The sequence below is a fragment of the Pararge aegeria genome, chromosome 2, assembly GCF_905163445.1.
Source record: "Pararge aegeria chromosome 2, ilParAegt1.1, whole genome shotgun sequence".
Classification (NCBI taxonomy): Eukaryota; Metazoa; Arthropoda; class Insecta; order Lepidoptera; family Nymphalidae; genus Pararge; species Pararge aegeria.
The window spans coordinates 2,331,147-2,353,354 of record NC_053181.1 but is presented as its reverse complement, the minus strand read 5'-3'; the positions used below and the strand labels follow the sequence as shown (position 1 = coordinate 2,353,354).

The following is a 22,208-nucleotide window of genomic DNA, read 5'->3' as shown; positions in this document are numbered from 1 at the left end:
CGGGGCGGTGCGGCTAAGTTATAGATGACCGTACCGGTGTCCTTGACGGGGCGGTGTGGCTAAGTTATAGATGATCGTACCGGTGTTTTTGACGGGGCGGTGCGGCTAAGTTATAGATGATCGTACCGGTGTCCTTGACGGGGCGGTGCGGCTAAGTTATAGATGATCGTACCGGTGTCCTTGACGGGGCGGTGCGGCTAAGTTATAGATGATCGTACCGGTGTCCTTGACGGGGCGGTGCGGCTAAGTTATAGATGATCGTACCGGTGTCCTTGACGGGGCGGTGCGGCTCTGTTATAGATGACCGTACCGGTGTCCTTGACGGGGCGGTGTGGCTAAGTTATAGATGATCGTACCGGTGTCCTTGACGGGGCGGTGCGGCTAAGTTATAGATGACCGTACCGGTGTCCTTGACGGGGCGGTGCGGCTAAGTTATAGATGATCGTACCGGTGTTTTTGACGGGGCGGTGCGGCTAAGTTATAGATGATCGTACCGGTGTCCTTGACGGGGCGGTGCGGCTAAGTTATAGATGACCGTACCGGTGTCCTTGACGGGGCGGTGCGGCTAAGTTATAGATGATCGTACCGGTGTCCTTGACGGGGCGGTGCGGCTAAGTTATAGATGATCGTACCGGTGTCCTTGACGGGGCGGTGCGGCTAAGTTATAGATGACCGTACCGGTGTCCTTGACGGGGCGGTGCGGCTAAGTTATAGATGATCGTACCGGTGTTTTTGACGGGGCGGTGCGGCTAAGTTATAGATGATCGTACCGGTGTCCTTGACGGGGCGGTGCGGCTAAGTTATAGATGATCGTACCGGTGTCCTTGACGGGGCGGTGCGGCTAAGTTATAGATGATCGTACCGGTGTCCTTGACGGGGCGGTGCGGCTAAGTTATAGATGATCGTACCGGTGTCCTTGACGGGGCGGTGCGGCTAAGTTATAGATGATCGTACCGGTGTCCTTGACGGGGCGGTGCGGCTCTGTTATAGATGACCGTACCGGTGTCCTTGACGGGGCGGTGTGGCTAAGTTATAGATGATCGTACCGGTGTTTTTGACGGGGCGGTGCGGCTAAGTTATAGATGATCGTACCGGTGTCCTTGACGGGGCGGTGCGGCTAAGTTATAGATGATCGTACCGGTGTCCTTGACGGGGCGGTGCGGCTAAGTTATAGATGATCGTACCGGTGTTTTTGACGGGGCGGTGCGGCTAAGTTATAGATGATCGTACCGGTGTCCTTGACGGGGCGGTGCGGCTAAGTTATAGATGATCGTACCGGTGTCCTTGACGGGGCGGTGCGGCTAAGTTATAGATGACCGTACCGGTGTCCTTGACGGGGCGGTGCGGCTAAGTTATAGATGACCGTACCGGTGTCCTTGACGGGGCGGTGCAGCTAAGTTATAGATGATCGTACCGGTGTTTTTGACGGGGCGGTGCGGCTAAGTTATAGATGATCGTACCGGTGTCCTTGACGGGGCGGTGCGGCTAAGTTATAGATGATCGTACCGGTGTCCTTGACGGGGCGGTGCGGCTAAGTTATAGATGATCGTACCGGTGTTTTTGACGGGGCGGTGCGGCTAAGTTATATATGATCGTACCGGTGTCCTTGACGGGGCGGTGCGGCTAAGTTATAGATGATCCTACCGGTGTCCTTGACGGGGCGGTGCGGCTAAGTTATAGATGACCGTACCGGTGTCCTTGACGGGGCGGTGCGGCTAAGTTATAGATGACCGTACCGGTGTCCTTGACGGGGCGGTGCGGCTAAGTTATAGATGACCGTACCGGTGTCCTTGACGGGGCGGTGCGGCTAAGTTATAGATGATCGTACCGGTGTTTTTGACGGGGCGGTGCGGCTAAGTTATAGATGATCGTACCGGTGTCCTTGACGGGGCGGTGCGGCTAAGTTATAGATGATCGTACCGGTGTCCTTGACGGGGCGGTGCGGCTAAGTTATAGATGATCGTACCGGTGTCCTTGACGGGGCGGTGCGGCTAAGTTATAGATGATCGTACCGGTGTCCTTGACGGGGCGGTGCGGCTAAGTTATAGATGATCGTACCGGTGTCCTTGACGGGGCGGTGCGGCTCTGTTATAGATGACCGTACCGGTGTCCTTGACGGGGCGGTGTGGCTAAGTTATAGATGATCGTACCGGTGTTTTTGACGGGGCGGTGCGGCTAAGTTATAGATGATCGTACCGGTGTCCTTGACGGGGCGGTGCGGCTAAGTTATAGATGATCGTACCGGTGTCCTTGACGGGGCGGTGCGGCTAAGTTATAGATGATCGTACCGGTGTTTTTGACGGGGCGGTGCGGCTAAGTTATAGATGATCGTACCGGTGTCCTTGACGGGGCGGTGCGGCTAAGTTATAGATGATTGTACCGGTGTCCTTGACGGGGCGGTGCGGCTAAGTTATAGATGACCGTACCGGTGTCCTTGACGGGGCGGTGCGGCTAAGTTATAGATGACCGTACCGGTGTCCTTGACGGGGCGGTGCAGCTAAGTTATAGATGATCGTACCGGTGTTTTTGACGGGGCGGTGCGGCTAAGTTATAGATGATCGTACCGGTGTCCTTGACGGGGCGGTGCGGCTAAGTTATAGATGATCGTACCGGTGTCCTTGACGGGGCGGTGCGGCTAAGTTATAGATGATCGTACCGGTGTTTTTGACGGGGCGGTGCGGCTAAGTTATATATGATCGTACCGGTGTCCTTGACGGGGCGGTGCGGCTAAGTTATAGATGATCCTACCGGTGTCCTTGACGGGGCGGTGCGGCTAAGTTATAGATGACCGTACCGGTGTCCTTGACGGGGCGGTGCGGCTAAGTTATAGATGACCGTACCGGTGTCCTTGACGGGGCGGTGCGGCTAAGTTATAGATGACCGTACCGGTGTCCTTGACGGGGCGGTGCGGCTAAGTTATAGATGACCGTACCGGTGTCCTTGACGGGGCGGTGCGGCTAAGTTATAGATGATCGTACCGGTGTCTTTGACGGGGCGGTGCGGCTAAGTTATAGATGTTCGTACCGGTGTCCTTGACGGGGCGGTGCGGCGCGTGGTCGCGCGTGGGCGCGGTGACACCGCTTAGCAGCGCGGCGGCGTGATCGCGCGCACGCAACACGAGCGCGGCGCGGCTGGGCCACGCCGCCAGCGCGCGCCGTCCGCGCGCCTCGCCCACGATTTGTATGAGGCGCAGCTTGTTGTTCACGGAGCGTTTCTTGTCGTCATCTTTGCCTGTTCACACAACAGATTTTATCCTGTGAAGCGGTGAATATGGCAAGTTCCATAATAATGAAATTTATAACTTTTACGAAAATAATGAGATTTATCATTACGTAAGTTTAAAGAATGTATAAAAATGTGTGTGAGCCGTCACGGGACGCCTGGCAGATGTGTAAAATCGAAATTATTTTCCATAAGTTATATGAACAGATTACAGCAAGAATCGCATATTGAAAAGATAAAGCATTTAAATTCCACAAATAAGAAAAAAAAAATTGTAAGTGGTCAACTATTTTCAAAATTCAAAATTCATTTATTTCAAGTAGGCCCAATATAAGCACTTTTGAAACGTCAAGTCTGTAGTGACTCTACCACCGGTTCAGAAGGCAGATTCTACCGAGAAGAAGCCGGCAAGAAACTCAGGAATTGCTCTTTTCCAATATCAACAATTTACATTTAAACATACACAACAATTTACATTTTTCTATCGTGTGAGAGGTGAAAGCGGCGCCGAATTGATGACAAGGTTGCCTGGAAGCAAGCTGCTCCGCTTTCATCTCACACAAGACAGAACATTGATTGTTAAATTGTAAAATGATGTTGGGAAAAAGTAACTACTAAGTTTCTTCCCTTAGGAGAGGCCCTTAGTCCAGCAGTGGACTGTGATATTGACGGATAGTAACCTCGCAATTTGGAAGTGCGCGGTACAAATACTAGTTTCGTACCATTAACGTTGTGTTCAAGGCCAAACCTTCCGTTAGGAGAGGCCCATAGTCCAGCAGTGGACTGTGATATTGAAGGATAGTAACCTCACAATTTGCAAGTGCGCGGTACAAATACTAGATTCATACCATTAACGTTGTGTTCAAGGCCAACCCTTCCGTTAGGAGAGGCCCATAGTCCAGCAGTGGACTGTGATATTGAAGGATAGTAACCTCACAATTTACCAATGCGCGGTACAAATACTAGTTTCGTACCATTAACGTTGTGTTCAAGGCCAACCCTTCCGTTAGGAGAGGCCCATAGTCCAGCAGTGGACTGTGATATTGAAGGAGAGTAACCTCACAATTTGCAAGTGCGCGGTACAAATACTAGTTTCATACCATTAACGTTGTGTTCAAGGCCAACCCTTCCGTTAGGAGAGGCCCATAGTCCAGCAGTCGACTGTGATATTGAAGGATAGTAACCTCACAATTTGCAAGTGCGCGGTACAAATACTAGTTTCATACCATTAACGTTGTGTTCAAGGCCAACCCTTCCGTTAGGAGAGGCCCATAGTCCAGCAGTGGACTGTGATATTGAAGCATAGTAACCTCAAAATTTGCAAGTGCGCGGTACAAATACTAGTTTCATACCATTAACGTTGTGTTCAAGGCCAACCCTTCCGTTAGGAGAGAAAATTAGTCGAGCAGTCGGACTGTTATTTTGATGGATAGTAGCCTCGCAGTAAAAGATGCAGTGCAGTATACTAGGCTACATAAAATCGCAAATTCATTCAAGGGCAATTGTATATTATTTTATCACAAATTACCGAATGATATCTTTGAAAGTTTATATAAAACGTAAGCTTACAGAAAAACCCTATTATAATGTTAAGGATTACTTAAACGATAAAAAACCTTGGGTGTGAATTTCTCTACTTCCATAGCTTAATATAAATTTACTGTGAGATGGTGATAACAAAAAAAATACCCGGCTAAGTTTGTTGTGGGCTCTTCTTAGACCAGAGCGCGTTTGGAGCCCACTCAGCTTTAGGTATAAGTTGGCGAACGAAGTTATCACCATCCCCTTACAATTATGTAAACATATATGTATGAACGCTTCATAAGTTGACGGCCGACTGGCGCAGTGGGCAGCGACCCTGCTTTCTGAGTCCATGGCCGTGGGTGTGTGATAAACATGAATGTTTTTCAGTGTCTGGTTGTTTATCTGTATATTATTCATAAAAATATTCATCAGTCATCTTAGTACCCATAACACAAACTACGCTTACTTTGGGGCTAGATGGTGATGTGTGTATTGTCGTAGCATAAAAAAAAAAGTGCCTCTGATAGGTGTATATGAATAAAGAAATTTTGAATTTGAAATTTGATGGGTTTAAACTTATGGGTTCTTCACTAGCACTCACTAGCTATGATGGCCTTGAGCACGTCGATCTGCAGCTCGAACACGTTCCGGTGCACGTACTGCGCGAACGCGTGGAAGGGCAGCGTGCGGTACCCGAGGTACGTGAAGAACGAACTGAAGCCCTGCGGCAACGGGAACGCAATGGAGTCCGTCGCCACGTAGTACTGTTCCAGTGTCTTGAGAAGGATCAACGCGTGCGTGCTTTCCATCTCATCGCTATCAAATAATGTATAAATTAGAAAAAAAACCCCGACATACAATATCGTGAACCCTCTTCTAAAGAAGCAACTAAACACTAAACAAATTAAATCTGACTAGCCAATTATTTTGGTAGATTTTTGAAGTCGGGTTTGTCTTTAAATATATCGATTGACTTATCCATTACTCTAAAATATTTGAAAGTTCTGCTTTATCTCAACTTTTAGTAGTCTGCACTTAAGAATACCAAAAATACAACTTGTAAGGACTAGGTATGTACGGATCATGCTGTCAAATACAAGGTGACCTTGTTCGCCCGCATGGTGCTCTTTTTCACCAATAATTCTGTGTCATTTAATTTTAATTTGTGATGATCACTAATAAAAAAAAAGCAACGAATTGTTACGGATACGCGCAGTAACATAACTCTATGGATAGATATTATTCAATATGCAAACTAAAAATAAATACGACGTCTACTAACTCGTACAAATTATATAGAACTTCAAAGTTAGATTGAAAGAAAAACGCAAATAACGAAATTATTTATCGAAATCAAAAAAAAACAAAATAACCAAACATAAAAACACAATAACAAGTATAAAAAAATTGTAGAACGACAAATGAAACAATCCAACAATCCTTTCCAAAGCAGTAAAATAAAAGCTTAACTCGACCTTGCGATACCATAAAACTAAAATTTCTAAAAAACTCGGAATAAACACACAGTAGTGAAACAAAAAAAAAACAAAAGGTCAAATATGGAACATAAACAAAATCTTTTAAAATGGAAAACAAATTACTTACTTAATTATTGAAGCCAACGATACTATTAAAAAATGGAAAGCACACATATTTAGTAGTAACTAGATGAAACACAAAGTTTTAAAATGGAAATAAAAACAAAAACAAAAACACAAATTATATGACCAATGATACAAAAAAAAACCCAAGCATAAAATAATGGAACAAAAACGAAATGTTTGAAAATGAAACACAAATCAATCAAAGAGCCGAAACACCCATAATAAAAAAATTAACTCCAAAGATATTATTCCTAGCGAACAAGCAAAATTCTAATTTAGAACGCGGTAAAAACCAAATTTAAAAAATGGAATGTAAAACAAAAACAATACGTCAAACACAAAAACCACGAGCAATACCGCATACTGCGTACATGAACGGAAAGCCGCGCGTCTGGTGCGGCTGTGGTACGGCCCCGACGGCGCGTACTACGGCCCGGCACAGCGCGCGGGCCGCATCCAGCTGGGCCGCGGCCCACCGTGTGGCCAGTGCGTGGACCCCGCTCTCCAACGCGCCAGAGTTACAGTTGCTACTCTCTGTCATCAGGTGGACGCTCACCGCACGGAGGTTCTATTACGTAATGTTACAATGCGTTGAAATAAAAGATCAGTGTTGCAGAATTTGCGAACCTAAAAGACGCAACATATTATAATAAGTCGATATTCGAAAACAACTCTACGATTGTCTCTCGATACGGGGTTGTCTGCTACAAAACTTAAGGACAGAGACCCTGCCTTTCGTCAACGCACCATGGGAGAGTTTTTGTGTATTAAATACCTGCCACAAACACAACGTTACGCGGGGTCACCACAACATGCCTTCTTCAAACTTGGAGACAGAATTACCACATATCTGTCGTCACCTCTTCTTGGGAATGTTTCTGTTGGTGAATGGTTAGTGGGTACAATTAGCAGTTAAAATGGTCTATGGATTTTATTGAGCAGTAAATATAGGCCGGAAGTGTCTTGTACTGCTACAAGACACTTCTGGCTTTTTGAGGATCAAACAGGTATACTTAGATAAAATCCATTCTAGACCACTTCGTTACATGAGAGAGAAGAAAGATATAAAAGAAGTAGGCGAGAGAGACAACAACTTACCGCGGCAATAACATGCTCCTGTTTGCTGGTGGTACAGACGTCCAGCTCCATGAAGGGCAGTGAGTCCTGCGCCACGAGAGACGGCCTCCGCGCGGGGATTGGTGGCCCGGTGGGGGACATCGGCGTACTGCAGCGGGATAGAGCTTCCGGCTAAATAATTAAAAACTATATAAAATGGCATAGAAGCATGTTTCGATACATGAAAGATAGTAAAATAAACGAATGCGCGCTTTTTTGGTTTTAATGTTGCTAGCATGATACAAAATATAACTAAACAATTAAAACAAAATTAAATTTTAAAAAGTTAGCCGTCACCGGAAGCCCTGTTGTGTTCAAACAGCAAACAACTGTATAGTAAGTAGAACTTAAAATAAAAAGTACTAACTACGTAAAATAAGTATACTAATTTGGGCATCGACGGTAGGAGAGCCGTAATTTAATTGGTCAAAGGGTGCATGACGGCACAAAAGAGCGTCATGCCATTTGCCGTGACGGCATAAAATTGGCACGCCGTTAGCCGTGAGGCATACTAGTTGGTTAGTTATTTCTCATCCAAAACTGTAGTGTCTATGTCAACCTGGTAGCAGTGCAGCGTGACAGCAAGCCTGTCCCGCACGTGGTCGGGCCGCAGCCTGTTCTTGGGTATGGCGAGGGCGCATAGGGCGATCCACAGCCGCGTCCACGCGTCCTCGGCGAACTGGGCCACGCGCTGTCTCGGCGCCAACACCACCGCCGCCGCCGCGCCGCGCCACAACGCACTCACTGACACGCACACGGTCGCGCTACCGGCCTGGCGACGTAAAAACAACGTAAGCTACAAACGACTTTAGTAGTTTGTAGCTTATTGTGACCGAGCTCGTTCGGGGTACTACAACCGCCATGCTTATATAGCTTTTTTAAACTCTTTATTTGAATTACGAAGTTAGGGAAATAAATGAAGAATAGAAATACTAATGGAAGTAGAATGTAAAAGGCGGCCTTATCGCTTAGTAGCGGTCTCTTAATTCTGGCACTAAGCAGCATTTCATTCCGGTCTGATGGGCGTGTTCCGCCTGCCGCAAGTTGCAGAACGTGCTCCTTGGTTTACCTTTTTCACTTACTGCTACACTTTGCTTTTCTAGTTAACTAACTCCCATCCCCAGTATAATGGATACTGCTGATCTCGCTTTGGTCCTGAGTGCTGCTTTAAGATATTACGGATCAGAACGGATAAAAAATAGTTACATTATCTTATTATAATATTAAAGATAACATGTATACAAAAAAACCGGCTAAGTTTGTTGTGGGCTCTTCTTAGACCAGGGCGCGTTTGGAAGCTTCAAACATACTAAGTGATTATTTATGACAACCCTATTGAAGATAAAGGACCGACACGCGCGTAATATCTACGCGTTGCGATGCGTACCTAATAAAGTAACAGGAGTCGAATGATTTTAATTTTGCATGTGATGTTAGGGCTGTATCTGATTTCTTTCAATAAAATCTATCGCAGTGGTTTACTGAAAAACTATTTGGTTTTCGGTTACACGGATACGTCTCAAAGATAGCACATACTGTACCTCAAGCCTGCGAAGTATTTTTTAGGTTTTCATTTATACGTTGTATATATATATACTGAAGGCCGATTGGCGCAGTGGGCAGCGACCCTGCTTTCTGATTCTAAGGCCATGGGTTCGATTCCCAAAACTGGAAAATGTTATTGTGATGAACATAAATGTTTTCAGTGTCTGGGTGTTTATCTATATATTATAAGTATTTATGTATATTATTCATAAAAAATAAAAATCAGTTATCTTAGTATCCATAACACAAGCTACGCTTACTTTGGCACTAGATGGCGATATGTATATTGTCGTAGTATATTTTTTTTTTATATTTATAGAAACATTTATTACATACGCTGTTGCCCGCGACTTCGCCTGCGTTTGTTTTTTTTTTTTCGTAAGACATGTGGCATTCAATTTAGGTGTAATTGTACTGAAATTTTTAAGTTGTGTATTCTTATATAAAAAAGTAAGTAATTATTTAAATCGGTTATCATTTGTCTTTCGTCCCCTCTCCCAAAAGAACTGAGCTAATTTCGGGATAAAAAGCATCCTATATTATTTCTATAACAGTCATTATGAAAAAGAATGCTTACAATGCAAACTAATAGACCGATGAGATCGCAAATGAAGTTGTTCGCATTGGTGCATTACTCACCTTGACGTCAGCAAACTTCAAGTGTAACGTGAACGGCAGCCAGTTCATCAGGCCCACTGCGGAGGCGGGCAGAGAGCGGCGGGTGACCGCGTACGTGGTGCCGATCAGGTACTCTTGCATCACCCGTTGCAGGCCGCCCAGACCGTCGTGTTGGTTTAAACAGAGCCACGAGATCAGCTAGAGAGAAAAAAAAAATAAGAAGACCTTTCAAACTTAACAAAAAAAACGCAACGCGTAATATGATATATATATATCTTAATAAATGAAAAAACTTTTTTATGAATGAATACACTTTTGATTGTACACCACATAAACATATAGAAAAATAGTAAATAAAAATTTAACGAAAAGTATACAATTTGGCGGCCTTATCGCTACATAGCGAACCCTTCCAAGCAACCAAAGGCGTAAAACACAGCTCTAGAAGAGTGGTAGGTTGTGCATGTAAATAAACATATATTTTTGCATATATACATAAATATATTAATATGGGCCTCATAAGAAGGCTCAGAGTCACTCAGCGGGCGATGGAGAGAGCTATGCTCGGAGTATCTCTACGCGATCAAATCAGAAATATGGAGATTCGTAGAAGAACCAGAGTTACCGACATAGCTCAACGAGTCGCGAAGCTGAAGTGGTTATGGGCCGGGCACATAGTTCGGAGAAAGGGTGGACGTTGGGGTCCCAAGGTGCTGGAATGGCAGCCCCGAACTGGTACTGGTAACTGAGTATGGTAAGCGCAGCGTTGGTCGGCCCCCAACGAGGTGGACAGACGACATTACGCGCGTCGCAGGTAGCCGCTTGATCCAAGCGGCATAGAACCGTGGAATTTGGAACTCCCTTCAAAAGACCTATGTCCAGCAGTGGACGTCTATCGGTTGATATGACGATGATGATAATATATATTAAACTTACAATATTATATATAAGTATATACTGATAATTAATATATACCTTTTTGTATGTTCATAGTTGATGAAGATTTCAAAAACGATTCAATGCACAAACCTCCTCGGCCAAATCCATGTTCCCTTCATGCTGTATCACATAATGCATTATGGCTAGTTTATTTTCGATCACCGTGTCGCTTTTGAACGTCGACGTGAGGTCTTTTTCCGAGACGCCCATAGTCACCACGTCTAAGGTGTTAAGGTCGACCATAGTGTGCGGTCCCCAGCCGTGCAGTGGGGCCAGGCTGGGGCCACTGTCGCTGGGGTCCATGGGGATAACGATGTGGCAGCACGGCTCGTGCTGGGGACTGATGTCCAAAATGTGGGTGAATAACATCGGTATGTTGACGAGAAGATGGTTGTCTGTGGGAGAGAATAATTGTTACAAATATTAAATCTTTCTTTCCAGTTTTTAGTTAAGTAGTTTGTTCATATGTTCAGTAAATGTAAAACTGTTTAGTTAATAGAGAAATGTAGAGTACACTTTATGTAAGTGTATTATGACTTTAAGTAGTAGGTCCCGGATTCGATTTCCAGCAGGGGCAATTTGGGAATTGAATTAAATTTTCTTTGGTTTGGTCTGGTGGGAGGCCGTGACTAGTTACCAACCTGCCGCTAAGCGATTTAGTGTTCCGGAAGGATATGGCGTAGAAATAAAGTAGGGGTATACCATACTCCCTAACAGGTTATTTCGCTACCATCTTAGAATGCATCATCACTTACCACCAGGTGAGATGGCAGTCAAGGGCTATCTTGTGGTGGATCTTTTTATCAATAAAAAAACACGCCATAAAGTGGCAGACTGTTTATTCCATTCTTATGTATAACGCAAAAAAAATACACAAGTTCAAGCAATCAATAATGTATTCTATGTATATACTTCTTGGAAGTTATACTTCTGTCTACGTTTGTAGAGAAAACGACACTATTGTTAGTGAAAAAAGGTATTTAATACATTGCAAGTTTGACTATAACGCATAAAATATAAATATAAAATTCTAATTTGAGAAATCTAACATTCAAATTTGAGATTTTTGTACAATTGAATCAATTAAATCACCAATGTCAAACCTTTTTTTGAAAAACTAAAATGTCAACTATAGCTAACTTCAGGTTGTCGTTTTTTGTGACGGTGTGCGCGTGCATCGTAAAAAGTGAGCTGACGGACGATGTATTCCCATCTCGCTCAATTTCGCAACTACCGTCATCCTGTTAAAATCGTGTAACCATGTGCGCGCGCATTTCGTTATATGGTACAATTTCACTCCCATGATTTTTCCTAAAGCCGCTAAAGAAGTATAACTGCTTAAAAAATCTGTTCGTATATTCTATCCTATCCTATCCTAACAACCTACTGTCACTCACCATTGTAAAGGGTGTAAGAAGGTCGCAAAGACTTGGCGAGCGACCACGGCAGGTCGGGCACTACGCTGTGCACCACGCAACCGTGATGCAAAAGCGTCACTGAGTATGCAAAGTTCACGCCGGAATCCTTCAGGTCTACGTCATCTAACACCAGAGAACTGGTGGAGTCATCGAGAGGCTGGAATTAAATGAAATATTTGCTCCATATGCCTTAGTACAAAATTTGCTCGCTCGCTCGAGAAGTCGATATATATGATGAGTGAAATATATATGTGTGTGTTTTTGTGTGTGTGAGTGTGCGTGTGTGTGTTTGTGTGTGTGTGCGTTAGTACCCTGAATAAATTAAAAAATAAAAAAAAATAAGATCTTATTTACTCAGATACTCTTAATAATAATAAATAAATAAATATACTACGACAATACCGCCATCTAGTCCCAAAGTAAGCGTAGCTTGTGTTATAGGTACTAAGATAACTGATGAATATTTTTATGAATAATATACATAAATACTTATAATATACATATAAACACCCAGACACGGAAAAACATTCATGTTCATCACACAAGCATTTTCCAGTTGTGGGAATCGAACCCACGGCCTTCGACTCAGAAAGCAGGATCGCTGCCCACTGCGCCAATCGAACGTCAATATTACACTGACTCAGCTACACTTTAGCCCAATCATCACATCGACCCATTACCGGCCCACTACAGGGCTCGGGTTCCACAATGAGAAGGTGTTAAGGACGTAATCCACCACGCTGGCCCAGTGCGGATTGGTGAAATCCACACACCTTTGATAACATTAAGAACTCTCCGGAATGCAGGTTGCCTCACGTTTTCCTTCACAGTTAAAGCAAGTGATGTTTTAATTACTTCAAACGCACTTAACTTAGAAAAGTTAGAGGTGCGTTGTACAATAAGTTACTTCACTGAATTTTTACATATTTTTTAAAAAAGTTTAAACAACTAAAGCCCGTTTTCACTAACTACGTTTTAACAAAAGGATAAATATTTTTGAAAATCAAATTATTAAGCACTATTCCACATAATCTTTAGGGAAATCATATATATAATTTTTTTTAAGTGTTTCTTTTTTGTTTCAACTTTAATTTTATCTTTACTTTCTGTTTAATTTAATTCCAAGTTGTGTACACATACTTTGGGTTGTAGCTTAGAACAAAACTTGTTATTAGTTATATTTAGATCTACTTTTAGTTATTAACTGTTCTGTGTACCTAATAACAATAACGAACAAGACAATGCCTAAATAAGTAACGCCTAATCTAAGGAGATTCCTAGGCATATATCAATCGTTCTTATTTATCACCTAAGAGTGAACGTATTTTTTCTACAGACGTCGCTTAAATCATTAGGCATTCCATTTAAGCGCTGCGTAGGTTTAGTGAAAACGATCATTAGCCACTTTTAAGGCATCACCTTAGAAACGTTACGTGATGACATAATTATAGTCAGTGGCGTGCAAAGAGGGTATGCACATGGTGTATGTAGATGATATAAAATGAAGAAAATCTTCAGAACAAGTTATAAAACTTTAGGGTAGTCTTTTTATAACTCTTACATTGCCTATCCTTGTGTTTTTTTTAAGTTTATATCATCTGCCGCTTAGTGCATACCTGTCTGTGCTCTGTAGCACCTAGTCCAAACCCCTCACCCACTTGCACTAATTAACTAAGCGAAAACGCATTTTCTTTCTATCTCCTATTTTAACTTACGCGTTCTTACTTACTCACTTACCTTATACAAATAGTGGTGACAGACACACAGCATACCACGCTGATCGCACACTATGTACAAGTCAAGGCTACAGTCGTGTACACGGAGCGGTATGGGATCGTCTTCGTACGAACCGCAAGCTGCTGCGGCGCCATGCGCTCCTGGTACATGCGGTAGACTAAGGGGAATATTTAACTGGAAAGAGAACCTTATTTTTAATATCTCAATACGTTAAACGTTAATTAATATAAAAAGTGAGCTTATAGAAAAATACTATTGAATGATAAAATAGCTTGGCTAAGATTTGCTCTAAGCTCATAACCAAAATATATTTATTGACTAAATAAATAAATGAATAATATACCTACGACAATACCACACATCGCCATCTAGCCCCAAAGTAAGCGTAGCTTGTGTATGGGTACTAAGATGACTGATGAATAATTTTATGGAAAATATTACATAAATAATTATAAAATAAAAACATTCATGTTCATCACAGAATCATTTTCCAGTTTTGGGAATCGAACCCTCGACTCAGAAAGCAGGGTCGCTGCCCACTGGGCCAATCGGCCGTCCAAACTGTGAGACTGTGAGATGGTGATAACAAAAAAATCCGGCTATGTATGTTGTCGGCTCCTCTAGAGCAAGGCGCGTTTGGAACCCTCCTAGCTTTAGTTTTAATTTAACCATTGTAGTTATCACCATCACAATAATGGTAATACAATGTGTATTAACGCTCCATAAGTGCCTTTGATTGAGTGCAGAACAACCTACTGGGTCTGATTGCTTTCAAATCAAACAGAGACCTATTGAATACACAAAAATTAATATTATACACACAAAACTTCATCAAGATCGGTCTAGTTGTTTTAGAGGAGTTAGGTTACAAAGACACGTACGGAAGGATTTTAGTTATTTTTAAACCTTCCCTATACTTCCATAATTATTTCAAGACCAAAATGAGACCTTAGTGAGACTAATAGCAGCAATTCATTTTTATACATAAAGATTATAAGTTTCAGACTTCGTTTATTTCCGGTTGAAGGACTATTTACCCACTCTAAAACGTTTATTACCTTAACTTACAATAGACTTTGTCCTGACTGACTGACCGACAATATTCTATGTGAACTCTCGAGGTGTTTTAAGGAAGGATTTTTGTAAATTGTACCCCTAACTATGGAAGAAAGTTACGTCCATAAACTTGGTATTTAGGCTCTTGTCAGTTAATTCAGAAATTTTATGCAGACGAAGTGGCTGACCTCCGATAGTTATATACATTTTGAATTGAGCAGCAGTAAGAACTGAGAGAAGTTCTTGATACATTCATATAGTCTCTACTCAATAGTCAACCCAAAAAAAAACTAAATTAAATCACGACGATCCCTACGAAAGTGGCTTGTTAAATAAAACATCATGGTGAGGTCAATGGGAATCGCAGGTGAACTCATCGGGATGCCATAATCTTGCAAATTTAATGGAATAACTGATGGGTAGGTAGGTACCTAGGTTGTCCGCCGCGTAGAATTATTAGCAAGTTAAATTGCGATATGTATCTAAGACGTAGGTGATACGCCAGGATGTATTAAACCGATTTCCAGAAACAGTTTATCAATTCGAACAAAACTTTAAATAACTACAGTTCACTGTCTATAATTCATCATATCAACCCCAGTACCCCGGCCCGGCAGGGCAAGGTGAGAGGGGTTAACGCCGTAGTCCAACACGCTGGCCCAGTGTGGATTGATGTCTTTGATTACCAGCATTTAACTTCAGCAAATCAATCAGTCTAATGCGAAGCGATGTCAAGAGGTTTTAGTCGTAGAGGTTTCTGTGTATTACAATCATTTTTATTTCTGCAGCTAAGCAGCATAGTTGCAATGCTAGAAGAGATCACTATGTAGCGATAAAGCCGCCTAATTTTACACACTGTGTAAACTAGTTTTTTGTAATTTTTCACGTATTTTTATGTGGTGCACAATAAAAGTGTCTTCATTTATTTATTCATTCATCATTGCCAACATCCTTAACAGTAACGTCGAAATCTATAAAGTTTATACTTTATAGATTACTAACTAGATAACTAACCGAGAACTAATTTTTGTAAACGAAATATTACTTTTTAAAGTGCTCAATTATATAATTAACTACCTTGAAGGGTGCAAAAATAAACACACCTTCAAAAAACCACTAAAAGATAACTTTAAAAATAAAACTTAAACTTAAATAGAAACAACGAAATCTATTGATAACTCTATTGATAACTAACCAAGTAACAGTTTCAGTTGACACATTTGGGTGTGTATGAATCCATGTTACTCTTGTAGTGACACGCGGCTCGCGTCAGCCGTGCTTTGATACTACCCACTTACAATTTTGAATTTATTTATTGTGCGTTCGAAGATGCAATTTTATAAAATTAAATATATGAAGTGGACGTGGACGTTCCTTTATGGAACAATCTTAAGCCAGAAAGCATAAAAAAGAGACAGATTTATATCAGACGCATAACTTTGTCTCGCTTGAACGGTTTCTTAAGTCTGAGTTAAGTCGAATTTCGCTCTATAGGTTTCCGCCTAAATCTCCCGTCAATGAACAACTGTATTGCAAATACACACACCATACAAATCCACACGAAATGAATTTTAAACAACCGTTTCACATTTATCACCCGCATGGTAGCCATGTCAATAGGGCTGTCATCGATTAGAAAGCATTTCTTAAGTTAAGTGAGGTGTTCTTAGTTCTTTCTACCACTAATATTACTGCGCAAGCGCACCTACTCAGTTTTCAGGGCATAAAACTGAATTTACGCTGTCGCACTTAGGCGACACCGAGAGTTATATACAGAAAATGCGTGCTCAGTAAGTGTGCGAGGCAGCAGTCTTATCACACACCGACTGCGTTCCGTGCTTTCCATACAGTTTTATTTAAAAGAAAAAAAAAATGGCAAGTGGTCAAAGAAACCGTGGCTGATACCTTTCTTCCGTAACTCGGAGAGCACGTTCAACTTAATAAATACGATACTCAAGTGCAAGTTCAGAAGGCCTAAGCCACTTGTGTGCTACGAAATAATTATACTCGTATTTTTTTTCTATAGCTATAGATGAGTAAATCATTAGACACAATTTTTACAAGGTGCGCGTGCTCTGCTGACTTAAAAATAAAATTTCCATTTGGAAGTGGTAACCCTAAAAGTTAATAACAAATATATTTGTCTGCCGAAAGATAAACGACGTCAAGTTCGCCGCTCCACGAATTATGGAAAATGCTATGGATTTAACAACTTTCAGACATTGATAAGATTATGGGTTGTTTTAAAAACAACTACAGATTTTAATATATTTTTTTTTCAAACTTATCACGTTGGTGTCGTTGACATATAAATGACCGATCGGATATAACTTAAAAATGTATGCATAAAAAGGACGTTTGCCAGAAAATATTCCGAAATTTACGCCTATCGAAAGCCTGTCGTGAGATACGTGATCACCCTGCCGGTATTCTAAGCACTGTATCAATGGAGTTTCCCTACGGAATCCTAAAAACAAAATGAGCACATACCACCGTTTCGTGAGGCAGGTCCGCGTGGAATTGCAACGCTGAGAGCGTGGGCGTCAGCTCAGAAGGCGACTTGACCTCTTCACCCTCGGCGAAGCTCTGCGTCGGTGAGCGGTAGTGGATATAGAAAAGAACCTACAAAACAAAAGAAAACGTCACAACAAAAACTAATCAATGTCAACGTACTATTTACTTTTTCAACATTGATATATTGAATAGAAGCAGGCGTTACTTTGCGGAAATCCATAATAATAATATAATGAATGAATGAATGAATGTAAAGTCAACAACTCATTCATTGTAAAGTCAAAATCTCCCCCGGATGCTCCGGTTTCGGAGAGAAACGTGCGTAGAGGGTACATTGCCGAGGATCTGTTTGGTGTGGAGTATACGGATTGAAGAAATTATAAATTACTCCATACAGAGTCTCCTGCTGTTCGCGGAGTATAGCAAATTAAGCTTGATTTTCATAACATTGATATAATCGTGAAATTAATTACCATGATATACAATCAATCTTACCAATATTATCTTCTTCTATTCATCATCAATCCAATACCGGCAGAGGTCACCTCTCGGAATGAGAAGGGTTAAGGCCGTAGTCTACTGCGCTGGCCATGTGCGGATTGGTGAACGTTGGAAAAGAGCAACTACTGAGTTTCTTGCCGGTTCTTCTCGGTAGAATCTTCGTCGGCGGTAGAGTCACTCCAAACATACATACTTGACGTTTCAAAAGTGCTTATAATTTTGAATTTGACTTTTAATTTAAACTTCACACACCGTTGAGAACATTATAGAGAACTCTCAGACATGCAGGTTAGCTCATTATTTTTTTCCATCACCGTTAAATCAAGTAATTGCTTAAATTAAAAACGCACATAACTCCGAAAAGTCAGTGGTGCGTGCCGGGGCTCGGACTCGTTCTCCACGAAAAGAAAGCGGAAGCCTTACCCACTAAGCTATCACCGCCTACTAACATTATAAATGCTTAAATGTTTTTGTTTGTGTGTCCTTCCATTAGGCATAGAGTTAGTTAAAAGGACGGAGAGTACATAGGTTACTTTCGATCCCAGGAACACGAACGGTTCCCATGGGATTTGCCAAAAACTTCATCGGTTTTCTTTAATTCGCAATAAGCAGGTAAATCTAAAAGGTGCAATTTACAATTTCCTCAATCTTATTACTCAATACAAACAGATTTTACAAAATTTACTCTCTATGCACGATTCGCTACGACACTGGAGCATCGTCAGATGTTCACTTTACAATGAACAATTGCTAAGAAAATTATGCCCGCTTTCACTAAACCTAGGAATCGCCTTAATGAGATACCGATTTAGGTGATTCTTAGAGAAATAAAACGTTTCACGAACTCTTATGTGATGTATAATGACATTAGGTGTCGTCTAAAGAAACCGATACGGCGGGTCGTAAAGTTTAGGGAACTCGTAAACTGACACTTGACAGATGAAAATCGTTTGTATTCAATAATCTTAAATCCATACGAAAAATGAAAACTATGATAATAGAAACACAAAATACCTCACCTTGTGGCATGAACCATAGACAAGTACCTAAGATTATATGAGTTGTCTAATGAAAATCGATTGGTGAAAGTAAAATGTTTGCCTTATAGTGGGCCGGCAATAGGTTGACAATAATGATTGGTAGTATTACTTTTTGCTTTGTTTAAACAGCTGAACTGTCTCAACATAAAAAGTAAATTGGTAAAATGATGAACAAACCTGATTAACACAGTCCCACTGTGCCCAAGAGAAGATGTTTACAATAGTCTCAGGTTGAGGATATATGCCATCGAAGCCCCACTTCTCCGTGCCATCCTCACATTCGTTGAGGAACAGCGGTGAACGATATATTTTAATGCCTGAAGAAAATTTTACCTCTCTATAGAACAACATTTAAAAAATCTTAATCAGTTCCACCATAAAACAATATGGTGGAACTGATATATACTGGTATAAGCCTAAGAATAAATAAATTAATATACTACGACAATAGACATCGCCTTCTAGCCCCAAGGTAAGCGTAGCTTGTGTTATGGCTACTAAGATGACCAATAAATGACCTAAAGCTGACCAAGTATTTATATATATTTTAATGAATCTATCTATATATATAAAAGATAAAGTGTGTGGGTATGTTCCGTATAGGCTCCGAAACGGCTGGACCGATTTCAATGAAACTTTCATGAAATCTCCGGATTGACCTGGCGAGTAATACTGTAAAGTTTGGTGACAATCGGAGCACTCCTATTTTTGAACTGTCAAATACAGCTTTTATTAACTATGATGATATTCTATTGTTGGGTGTACATGGGTGTAGATAATGATCTTCACCCGCTCTAGAAGAGAATAGAAGAGAATGAATACGGAGAGAAATAAATGATTTAATATATTATGAGACTTAAATTATAAATTAAATGCTGTAAGTTTATTGTTTAAATATTCATAATATACATATAGATTGAGCGAAACTTAAGAACCTTAAGCTTAAGATTAGCTTAAGAATCCGCCCAAAGGCTATTCCTATGTTTTTTTTAGTCTACTACAAGTTAGCCCTTGACTGCAATTTCACCTGGTGGTAAGTGTTGATGCAGTCTTGATAGCGGGCTAACCTGACACTAGTTGGAGAGTATGGTAGTCATACCCCTAATCGGTTTCTATGCGACATTGCAGCGGCCAGCGGGCAGGTTAAAAAGATTATTGTTTTATGTAATGAGTGCTTACCTACATTGGTTTAAGTGCCAATAGTATTGTACACAAATCTCTAATAGTGCTGTCGGTCTGATATTATGATCAGAGGCCAGTGTAAATTAATTATGTTTTTACCTATTACATAACAAACATAGCTTATACATCTCCGGTAGTAAGGATTCCCCATTGACACAGTTTACAGTGACCCTGCTTCCTGAGTCAAAGGCGGTGGGTTCGATTCTCATAACTGGATAATGTTTATGTGATGAATATAAGGTTTTTCAGTGTCTAGGTGTTTATACGTATAATATAAGTATTTATGTATATTATTTATAAAAATATTTATCAGTCATCTTAGTACCCACAACACAAGCTATGCTTACACTGGAGCCAGGAGGCATGTGTGTATTGTCATAGTATATTTATTTATATGTATTAATTTAAAGGATTGGCAGAGAATTAGAAATTTAAACATTACTGTTTATTTTGTAGTAGCTACAATGTACATTGCTGTATCCTGCTTAAAATATTAAGTGATACTTTTTTTCCATAGATAAAGGCTTGTCTAGCCACAATCTGACCAGATGGTCAGTGTAGATGTAGATTAAGATGGGAACGCCAAGCCTTGAAGATGCCCAGTACCCATGTTCTGATGATAAGTAATCATACCTTGGAAAGGTGTTCTAAGTTCCTTTTTTGAATACTCTCCAAGTTAGCTCTTTACTGTTATTTATAGTGGTATATGTATATATAGGTAAAAATATGAAAAATGCTGGACAGTCAACTTACATTCCAAATGCTTGAAAAGCAGAAAACGGTCATTCCTTATGCCTGGACTGTACTTATTACTCTTGCCATAGACAAACTGTAACATGATCTGTTTTGTGGATCCTTCCTCAACCTCTTCTGGCATATTAACTTTATCAGGTAACAAGGATATCAGAAATGGGCAATATATGGCCTCTTTGTCTGCACCATCTTCAGATGGTACTACTTTAACCACATAGACTAGTAAGCTGTGACTTGAGTTAACAGATGCTTGGATAATATTAAGTTTTTCATCAAATGTGTTTAAAATATCTAATGTTTTAGTTTTATTTTTGTAAACACCAACATTCATCACATCATGGCCATTTTTTGTTGATATCCAGGTTAACAACTGTGACCCATCTTGCTCCTGGCCCACTAAGCGCCATTCTCGTGCTGTAACCTCTGAAAGAAGAGATAACATAAAGACAGCTAACAGAATCATTTGCACAATCATTACATGACTGTCAAATTGCACATTTGCTATGAGTCTAGTACTGTCTTGGTAGCAGAAGTCAATAAAGGTTACCATATTATTGCAGTTGCTTTACTAATATTATAAATCTGAAACTGTATTTGTTTGTTTGTCCTTCACACCCTAATTAACCAACAAATCAAATTGATCTTTTATACAGAGTTAGTTGAAAGTTAGAGAGCAACATAGGCTTCTTTTTACCTCAGGAAAAGAACAGTTCACACATTTTGTTGAAAAATGTACACATTACATAGTATGTGGACAAAGATTGTGAGTAGAGACAGTTAGTATAATTAAAATATTGCAATGCACTAAGAAAGGACACAACTGTTTAATTTCTAAGCAATTCTTCCATTCAACTTAAAATATGCAGCCAGCATTGTTGGCACCATTCCACCTAAGTATGCCATGTGTAGTAATCAGAATTTTTGTAATATTTTTTATATTCATAACAACTTTATCAAGGTAATATAAAACACAAAATATCTTTGTCTTGGTACCAAAGTGTATACCAATCAGAATGTCTCATACTGGTCGAGACTGTCCTGATATTGGTTAGATGTGAAATGTCAAGTCTTCATCTTCATCAAGTCTTTATTTTGCATTTCCATTATTGCCTAAAATATTGACTGAGACTATCAGTACTGAGTCTTGCTTAGAATTCATTATAGTTAATTGACATTGTGAACCAAATAACGACAAGTTTTGTCCATAAGATAGGCCAAATAAAATAAAGTGTAAAAAGTTGGAGTTATTTGCTAGAAGCAAAGCAAGAAGAAGTATGCAAACAAGTTTTACCTCCTTCATCCTTTGACTGTAGCACCCCGCAAAGCTTTACTGCAATATTTTGAACTGCCATTTTTTAGGGTATCGAGTTACTTTTCACTTATTTATCTCATAATATTATCACAAATTAAACTGTATTATCATCAATATTGCATTAAAA

At 40.8% G+C, this 22,208-nt stretch overlaps 1 protein-coding gene across 2 annotated transcripts in view; it reads right to left on the bottom strand.

Moving 5' to 3' along the window:
• Window positions 1-22,208, bottom strand: part of LOC120628131 (protein pigeon) — a 25,703-nt gene extending 3,495 nt beyond the window's left edge. Inside the window, exons 1-13 of one of the 2 annotated variants that reach the window (XM_039896360.1) lie at window positions 22,061-22,208; window positions 20,770-21,192; window positions 19,012-19,151; window positions 17,270-17,401; window positions 13,724-13,897; window positions 11,966-12,143; window positions 10,659-10,963; window positions 9,651-9,827; window positions 8,026-8,238; window positions 7,449-7,598; window positions 6,722-6,918; window positions 5,348-5,562; window positions 3,025-3,231 (exon numbers count right to left, since the gene is read on the bottom strand). In XM_039896360.1, the coding sequence (XP_039752294.1) occupies window positions 3,025-3,231; window positions 5,348-5,562; window positions 6,722-6,918; window positions 7,449-7,598; window positions 8,026-8,238; window positions 9,651-9,827; window positions 10,659-10,963; window positions 11,966-12,143; window positions 13,724-13,897; window positions 17,270-17,401; window positions 19,012-19,151; window positions 20,770-21,192; window positions 22,061-22,121 (2,572 nt within the window). In that variant the 5' untranslated portion in view covers window positions 22,122-22,208. The remainder of the gene's footprint in view (window positions 1-3,024; window positions 3,232-5,347; window positions 5,563-6,721; window positions 6,919-7,448; window positions 7,599-8,025; window positions 8,239-9,650; window positions 9,828-10,658; window positions 10,964-11,965; window positions 12,144-13,723; window positions 13,898-17,269; window positions 17,402-19,011; window positions 19,152-20,769; window positions 21,193-22,060) is intronic. The other variant, XM_039896367.1, reaches the window with a different exon arrangement.